At 43.9% G+C, this 9,612-nt stretch overlaps 1 protein-coding gene across 2 annotated transcripts in view; it reads right to left on the bottom strand.

Moving 5' to 3' along the window:
* Positions 1-1,220: 1,220 nt before the first annotated feature.
* Positions 1,221-9,612, bottom strand: part of LOC106809914 (calcium-regulated heat stable protein 1-like) — a 9,537-nt gene continuing 1,145 nt past the window's right edge. Inside the window, exons 2-4 of one of the 2 annotated variants that reach the window (XM_014813155.1) lie at positions 6,211-6,430; positions 5,629-5,751; positions 1,221-4,229 (exon numbers count right to left, since the gene is read on the bottom strand). In XM_014813155.1, coding sequence (XP_014668641.1) covers positions 4,049-4,229; positions 5,629-5,751; positions 6,211-6,368 — 462 coding nt within the window. In that variant the 5' untranslated portion in view covers positions 6,369-6,430 and the 3' untranslated portion in view covers positions 1,221-4,048. The remainder of the gene's footprint in view (positions 4,230-5,628; positions 5,752-6,210; positions 6,431-9,612) is intronic. The other variant, XM_014813156.1, reaches the window with a different exon arrangement.

Below are 9,612 nucleotides of genomic sequence, written 5' to 3'. Positions count from 1 at the left end.
GCGCTAAAGGCCATGCGTACACGCACAAGACGTATGCCAAAAATGAGTAAGCATTCGTTATAAATGCATGTATTATAATGGGTGAAGTCAAGAGCGTATAAAGAAGGAGAGCGTACAACGGTGAAATGGTGAAACCATGTTGCAGTATTAGTCGAATTGATAAACTTTGCCCGTTTTATTTTGACGATTCTTTGCGGTATTATTGATCAGCTGTCCTACCTTGTTAATTTAAAACAAACCGCTTGTCCCTACGATGCTCCTACGCTGAGATAATGAGCGGTGAAAATCTGGTATTTTCGCCGAAAACCGACTCGAGATCAGTGTTTACTGCGACTGTCTCTCGCTTTGTGGCCAGTGTATTGCTTCCGGTCGCCGCTGTGTAGTGCCATGGTAGCGCTGACTCACGTCAGTACTACAGAGATTACTATACATCCAGCGTGAGGTGGGCACAGGTGGTGATCATCACTATGGCAATCAATAACAGACGTCATTCATTCCATTTGTCAATCATTGACGGAAATACGCGAGGTTTCCCAAAGTTATCTCAAAGCGAGAGACAGTCGCAGTCGCACTGATCTCGAGTCGGTTTTCGGCGAAAATACCAGATTTTCACCGCTCATTATCTCACCGTAGGCATGGTAGGGGCATCGTAGGGACATGCGGTTTGTTTTATATTAACAAGGTAGGACAGTTGATCAATAATACTGCAAAGGATCGTCAAAATAAAACGGGAAAAGTTTATTAATTCGACTAATACTGCAAGATGGTTTCAGCATTTCACCGTTGTACGCTCTCCTTCTTTATACGCTCTTGGTGAAGTCATAGGAAAGGCAATTAATTCTACGGAAACCTTACACAAGCGATGAGCAGCGGTGATGATTATGCTTGTTGTCGTGGTTACAGCACAATCCGTAGAAATCTTGGCAACGAATACGTGTAAATTTTGTTCGATTGCCGTTAGTCAGATATCGTCCGAAATTCCTCCTGTGTGACTTGCAAAAGTTTCTGTTATCGCCTACAAACCAGAGTTCTGAGAACTGAGAAAGCATTTAATAGTATTTTTCTATTTACCTTACAAACTCACTTTGTAACAAGCTGAAAAGCACTTGTGCATGCCTAAAATCACGATGAGCAACTGAGACGATAAACTCATGAATTGTGCTCGTTTTCTCTGTGTGTGTGAAATCTTACTAATTTATAAAAATGTAATAAATGTGATCTTTCATTTAAGTTTTTTTTTATTCAAGATCTATGTTTTCTTTGCATACATGAAATATTCACAGGGTTTATTATGATATAGTATTTATGGCAGAAGTTGACACGTGACCATTAATCTTGTTAATTTTAGACAGAATGCCATTTATGTATCGAAATTAAATTATAACATTACAGCATTAGGTAGCATAACAGGGCAAAACTTTCCAGTTTCCATACAACATCTACTTAATATCATAATATATTATGATACTATTAATACTATTAAAGCTTTTCACTGCACCACCAATACACCCCCAATCTACCAAACAGTATTCAATCTGTCACATGTATCTTAAGATTTGCATGGCTAGGGAATTTCAACCTTGAAAAAAATACCCGATGACATTAGTCAAATCATAGACATAGAATACAGATCTGTATTTCTATATCTACGGTCAAATAGACCAATAGAAAGCGCACCAGATGCAACCAGTATTTTTAAACTACATTATGCGGCAACGAATATTCTGCTAACTACAATTTTTTTCATAAAAAATCCCCACACCACAATGATTTAGTGATAAGCTTGAACTCGGGCAGCATTTTTTTTACCATTTTCAATTGTTAATTTGTGCAGGCTAATCGATTAATCCGCATACATTCGACACATTCAAACCAGGAGCAAACCACAACGTACGTAGTTATACCTTCTAACTTTCGAAACGCCGTCAACGACTCCTCGAAACCGATGTCATTCGCACAACGACCCGACAATGAATTCACAGTTAACGTCCAACAGATTACGAACCGAGGTCATGTCAGTTTCCTACGACATTTCCCTTTCCAAGAATTTCCTTCCCGCGCCACGTGTGAATCTAGCATGCTGTAGGATCCATCAACGGCACTATATTATTATTTACGATGCAGTTCCGCGTCTGACCACAACGCGTCTCGTCTCGCTAGCCGAAAGAAACCTCCGTTACACATAATATATATTATCCTGGGCTCCGTTGTCGGGAACAAAATTAAGTCTTAACATTAACTTGTTCTCGTAGACTGTTGATGACAGAATCATGGCAAAGTTAGAAGTTTCTTATACGCAACGTATGCAGGACCGGTCTACGAGAAAAGTTCATGTTAATGCAAGAACTTTTGTTTTTGACAACAGGGGCCCTCTGGTGGTCACTCATGAACGCCGTCGCCAGCGTCGTAAATCGAGCGACATAACGGTGCTTTTGCAAACATTTCTCGACTCGAACACTTGCTGTCTCTCCTTACACTGTTGTTCTTAGGCTTCTCTATTGACAATATTTCGTTCTCCACATATTTCTCTCCAACAGAACACGCGCAGACGCGTAGAGACACACATAACTTCATTGAATTGGCAGCTAGTTCAGTTTCCATAGAAACCCATCGCGCGATTAATAACGTCGATACGCTGCAAGGTAAAAAAAAACGAGTAATTTCGAATGTTTCTCGGGCGTGTGGTTGTGCGTTACGTGCGCACGTGACGGTCCCACGCAGAAACGACTCAGAACTCATCAGAAAGAGTCTCTCACTCCAACACTGAACACTACTCTTATCTACTCACACAAAGCGCCATCCACAAGCAAGCAAGCATGCAAGCAATCAGGCAAGCATGCAAGCAGGCAGGCAAGCAAGCAGGCGAGTGAGGTAAACTTCTTTTCATAGGGGAGACACCGAACGTGACACGACTTTGCATGTCACGATCGCCGCGCAGATAAACAAGTGACTGCACCTCACGCATCACTTATGCGCGGACGCTTTCTCGGTAAATCCCACGCGCGTTCTTACTCCGCATATTTTTACTACGCAGCGACCCGTTACACGCGTGGCGTAGTAAGTGAAGCACTCCAACGATGTGCTTGTAATGCGAGTCATAGCGACATTCAAGGCTTTGATACGTGCATGCGTGCATGACAAATCTGAGACACTTTAAGACACCCTCGCTGACCTTACATACTCCCTAGACAAACACTCAAGCTCATGATCTCGAATTACGTCAAGTCGTACGCACAATTTAATCGTTTATGCTATGTTCCACCGACAATTGGTGGTAACGGCCAAGCTACTGACTTCATAAAGGTCGTCATGAAGGTCACACGCTACGGTGTGACACCCCTGAGGCCCAACCCGCATATTCGTGCAACTGTGAGGAATGAGCGGTAGTGATACCGCCTCTCATTCGGTTAAGGGCTCGAGGAACAGAGCCCCGAAATCGGCCCGCAGAGCCAAGACTGGAAGGCACGTTCACTTGGTTCTGCCGGTAACGACATGGAGGTGCAGCCTTCATGGATACAAACCACGCGTGTGTTGACGCTTCAAATTTCTCGCTTGACGATTCAGATCCTCGCTTGATGCTTCAAAAATTCTCGCTTGACGCTTCTATCAAAAATAACTGAAAAAGCTCATTACGAATCTTGCGTGTCAACGTTTCTTTATGGAAACGCGAAAATCTTCTTTCGTACGCTGAACCTGTGGCGATTGACCCCCAATCGAAATCCCGGGCACCCACAACCGCGTTGGAAAAAAAATCACTCGGAAAAAAACCACCGCACGATTTTAAACTGCCAAAAAACATGCTCCGGATGAATTCCAACGCGAGTCTCCCCACCCCCCCAAAAAAACCGCTACGCTCCCAAAAAACTAAACACGAAGAAGACACATCTACATGTTGTCCAGCCGCCCTCATGATAGCGGAAAGGGTGGGACCTCCCCCCGCCCTCGTGATAGCGGAGGGGGGTCGGTCCTCCTCCCTCCGCCCTTACCACGCCTCTCCCCCGTCACCCGGGCTCGTATCTCTCCTCCTCCTCCTCCTCAGGAGCTGACCCTACGGGGTCTTGTCGTCGTGCTTGTGGCTCGGCGAGGGCGAGTCCCAGCGCTCGTGCGTGTGCGTCTCGAGGTGCACTATGGTCACGTGCACCGCGCACAGCTTCTCCATCTTCGGCGGCACGGGGCACAGCTTGTAGGTGACGATGTCGTTGTGCTTCGGGATGTATTCGCCGTCGATGCTGCGGGCACGAAGACGAGCGACAGTGAAAACTAGTGTTGCCAATCGGTTGTAATTTCGTAATCGATCATCGGTTGGACCCAAGTAACCGATGATCGGTTACAATCGGTTACTCGGGGTGTTGAATGCCTGCGTGTGCGTAACGTTGTATGCATGTACGTGTGTGCATGTTTAGCCCTGTTTACTGTTTGTTTTGCACTGTTTACTACTGTGTGTATAATACATGTATGTTAAGAAAGGATAACTTGTATAGTAGCAATGATATCTCTGATTCTCATCACTTTTCCAAGTTTTCTTGTTCAAGTTTTACATTTATTTCGATTATTTTATTTTGTTTATTTTTCCGATGGAATCGATTATGGATTTTGATAACCAAGCGCTTGGTTCGAGCCACTGTTCAACCGATGATCGAGTATAATCGATGATCGTGACATCACTAAGCGCTTGGTTCGAGCCACTGTTCAACCGATGATCGAGTATAATCGATGATCGTGACATCACTAGTGAAAACCCCGCTCAACGTGACGCGGCTCGGCGCAGATAGCGCGAGAAACGATAGCCGCGGAATAGAGGACATGGTAAGGTTTTCGTCTGATTTCGACATGATTCGAGCGAGAGTGAAAACCCCGCTCAACGTGACGGTCGGCTCGGCGGAAACGATAGCCGCGGAATAGAGGACACGAAAAGGTTTTCGTCCGATTCTGAAATCGCGGTACATGCGGTTCCATCTCTGCTCAGCGAATATAAAGCAAACACTCAACCTCGTCTTAACAGAGTCGGATAGCGGAACAGAGGACATGAAAAGGTTTTCGTCCGATTTCGATATGATTTGATCGAGAGTTAAATCCCGTTAACGTAACAGTCGGCTTGGCAGAAACGATACCGCAGGGGTTAAATTTTGTGTTTATGTGCTTATATATGCATTTTTCTGGAGAGGGGTCCGTAGCTTTCGCCAGATTCTCAAAGGAGTCCATGACTCAAAAAAGGTTAAGAACCACTGCCGGCTAGCAGAATAGAGGACATGAAAAGGTTTTTGTCTGATTTCGACACGATTCGATCGAGAGTTAAACCCCGCTTAACGTAATGGTCGCCTGATCGGAGATAGCGCGACAAACGATAGTGGAATAGAGGATGTGAAAAGGTTTTTTGTCCGATTTCGACAAGATTCGATACGTGCAACTGCATTTGGTGTCTTCAATTTCGGTTTTCATTTCGGTCCTTTCAAACCTTTATCTCTTATAAATATTGTCTGTGGCTCTCTTTTGTTTTCTTTTTGATGCAATAAAGTTAGTGTATCAATCTAATTTATCGTTCAGTTCACAAAGTGCAAAACTGGTTCGGACAATCATTGACGTCAGTAAGTGAAGGTGTCTTTTTAAAAATACAAAAGAAATACTCACTCAGATATGTGCACAAAAATGTGGCTTCCCCCTCCATCAGGTAGTATGAAACCATGTCCTTTTTCTCTGCAGAAAAACTCAACCTTGCCTTTGTGCTGCGGACCCTCTGCTGCGCGCTCAGATCTGAAACAAAAGCAAGGTTACACACTTTATATTTGTTAGATTGTTAGTTTTAGTTAATAACGATTTATAGGTTTGATTCCAGCTCCTAATTAATCGAATTATGATGATCAATTCTTCAACAGCATAAAAAAATTTATAACAGCTGTATACAAGGTATTCTTTCGTAGCGCAAACAGCACTTGTATTAAATAGAAACAATCACGTAGATTGATTTGATGATCAACTAGAGAGAGAGAGATCATCAAAGACCTACAGCTTCTAGCCAGCTGGCAAAGACGCTAGCAAGGTGGTGAGACGCACGAAACACGGCAGTGCTAAACACTCGACACAGTTAGTTTTTTTTAACGCAAAACATTGTCCCCCAAAAAGTCGTTTTTGTTGCCGAGCTGCACGCGACACGCTGTTCGCCGGTAGCCACGGCAACGAGATCGCGCTAACCGGCCAGCAGCTGACACTCACACTGACTGAGTCCTGGTCCTTCGCGTTGGCAGCGGGCTGGGCAAGCTCGGGAAAGCCTTCCTGATCGGGGAGGTCGGCGGCTGCGCCAGCGGAGAGATGGGGAGAGGCGCCGCGGGCGGGGTGCCGCACGGAGAGTGAGGTTGTTCCGTCGTCGTCATGGCTACCGGGTACTGCTGCTGTGACTTCGCTCAGAGCTTCTGTCGACGCAGTGACGAGCCTGCTAGTAGATACGCGATCCCGTCAAATTTTTTCGCAACGTAAAGTTTATAAAGGTAGTGTTTAGAGGTGGTGTCAGTCTCAATTCAATGCAGAACAGCAGTGGGGAAACGGTAAGCTACTAATGGAAACTTTGTTACGATGGGATAGAGTCCCGTCTAGACCAATGCTGTTACGCACTCGTACAAGACACTTAAGAATGGATTAGAGTGTTCAAGAAATGGGTCCTCCACAGCTATATTGACAGATTGGGGCAATGCCAACCGCCTTGCTAAGTAAAAACAGTGCATGTCAGGAGAAATCAAAGGAACACAGATACCGATGGGCGATGGCTCACGCTCCACAACGAGATATCATACGAACAGTGGTGAAACGTACCCCCCCCCCACACACACACACACATTTCACACTCGAGGTGCAATTAGTGCATTAATTTACGGACGACGTTTACCGTAGACCCTCTGCCATCACAACATGGTGCAGAGGCACGTTGCACCCGCGCACGCGTAGTTGTGGGACAGGTATTTGATCTGCTAACGTTGACAACTCAATCTCAGAAACCCCGCCGCCACACTATCTACTATCGTTGAATGGTTGGGCCGGAGTTGTGTGAAATGGAAGGAATTCCGTGTTACATACCACGCATACACGCAGCGCCTCTTAGCAGTATGTGAGCTTAATATCGAGTAACATGGGCTCGGGTCCAGATCGGTTACGGGTGTTCACACATGTGGGTGTCCCAAGGAAAGGACCCCCCCCCTACTAAACAGCTGATCACCACAGCTGGTCGTTACAAACTAGTGACATTCCTACTGCATATCACGTGCTAGTTACGCAGATAAGGTCTATATCCCCCTGACCTCTGTTTGACCTGGCTCGTTTAGCTATTTCTGACTAATATATATATATAATATATATAGGGTTAGGGTTAGGGTTAGTCAGAAATAGCTAAACGAGCCAGGTCAAACAGAGGTCAGGGGGATATAGACCTTACGAGCGTTACTAAGCCAAGCCGCCAGCACTAGGTCGATGGAACAATTACAACATACGGTGACAAACAAACCTGACACGAGGAAAGCCCTGCAACTTAGATCAACCACTCACTTAGAATGCTTAGGGGGGAAATGTTGAAGTTGGCGAAAAAAGTTTAGAAAAAATCAATGAATCATAATTTGAAAAGCTCTCACTTTGTGACTTCTAGTTCTACTCTGTCCTCACACTATTAACAAGACATGACACAAAAAGAAATTAACTTTATAGCCTAGTTTAGACCTAGAAACAGTCCTCACAAACGTTTAAAGTTAAGTAACTTCTATCGGTGACATCAGACCCAGAATGTTGAAAATGGTTCTTCTAGTCTAGTGACTTCAAAAAAACTGAACATGAATAAAATAATGTGTACTAGTTACTACCATTTCTCAGGAAGTGCATGATATGCAGTGGTAAAGAATCCTAAACGAATCCTTACTATTGCAAATGTAAACTTTGAGAATTTCTGTTTGGGTTATAGGTGAAATTTCAAAGTGTAGTAAAATGGCAACCACTTGCCCTTTACGCCAACCAAATGTCGGGCTGGCAAAAAGCAAGTAAAAGACACCGCGAAAATACGGCCTCCTACAATGACAAGAAGTCAAGCAAGCTGAACCATCTTTAAACAGGAGCATAGCAAGACTTGCACATAATGACACTACACGACCTTGACCTTGAATCACTGAGACACTGTATGGAGACCATCTTTAAGCAAAACCAACGAGGCAAGACTAAACAAAGTGGATGACTGAGCTTGTGATAATATTTATGTCCCAGACTGACAGGCAAGATAAATACATCTGAACAATAAAAGATCTATACCAACTCAACATGTCAGGACATTCTAAACTAATTCTGGTTGCCATTGGAACTACAGAGAAAAGCAAATCTTGACGACTAGGTTATTATGACCGGGGCCCGGAAATACTTTCCATCTTTTAACCCGACAACTCGCGTGCATTAGTCGATGGGCACAACTACAGTACACAATCTATTATCCGAAACCCTTGGGACCAGACACGTTTCGGAATTCGGAATTTTTCGGATTTCGGAATGGTAGTACAGTACAGATATAGGCTAACGCTCCATTAGGAGTGTTCCCATCTTTGATATCATTAATGATTAATGATTAATTATTAATGATTGATAATCCTAACCCTAACCCATGACCATTATTATGACCATTATATTATAATGACATTAAAGTTGGGAACACTCCTAATGGAGTATCACCCAGTTTTCAAGAGGCCAAGTGCTGTACCACCGGTACAGTACAATATGTATAAGTAATGCCAAACACATTTAATATTTCTGCAGTGAACCTTGAGCAGCCAAACACAAGCTTTGGTCTGCGGATGACCTCCACAAAAATTTTTTCGGTTTTTCAGAGCTTTTTGGTTTTCAGAATTTCAGATAATAGATTGTGTACTGTATTTTGATATGTTACTTTCGCTGAGAGGGTCTATGTCCCCCAGGGTACTATCGGAGGGTACCCTGGTACTATCTGATATGCCGGACCGTACCTCGCCTACTCCACTAACGAGTCTAGGAAGTCGCCTAGGCCTACTCCCTAACCCTAACCATATCAGATAGTTACCAGGGTACGTTCCGATACATTGAACCGTACCCAGGGTACCCTCCGATAGTACCCTGGGGGACATAGACCCTATGAGCGTTACTTTCATACAGGAAACAGACCACAGTTCAGGAACTAATCGTAAAAATAAACTGCCAATCCACCTGCCTTTTTTATACACACTATATTTTAAGGAATGTTCCTCGCGCCAAATTAGGTTGAGGATTGTCATGTATATATATCTTACTTAATTTGAACAATTTTTAATTTGAAATTGAAATTTTGTAACAATACACTTCAATACATAAACGCAGATGTATTTCTTAGAAGACTGCAGTTGCACTAGTCAACCACCTATATATGTTAAGGCTTTTAAATACAGTACATTGATGGGTCATAAGTCTATTTCTCGGCTGAATTTAAGTGTTAATAGTGCTGAGAGGGTCTATGTCCCCCGGGGTACTGCCGGAACGTACCCTGGGTCAGGTTCTCCAAGATGATCTGGATATTGTGGCACATTTTCAAGTCACTTAAAGAAATAAGGGTCATTGCACGATTATGCAATGTTGACGAATGCTAGA

Source organism: Priapulus caudatus, unplaced genomic scaffold (assembly GCF_000485595.1).
Source record: "Priapulus caudatus unplaced genomic scaffold, Priapulus_caudatus-5.0.1 Scaffold395, whole genome shotgun sequence".
NCBI classification, from domain to species: domain Eukaryota; kingdom Metazoa; phylum Priapulida; class Priapulimorpha; order Priapulimorphida; family Priapulidae; genus Priapulus; species Priapulus caudatus.
This window is presented reverse-complemented; position numbering and strand designations above follow the sequence as displayed.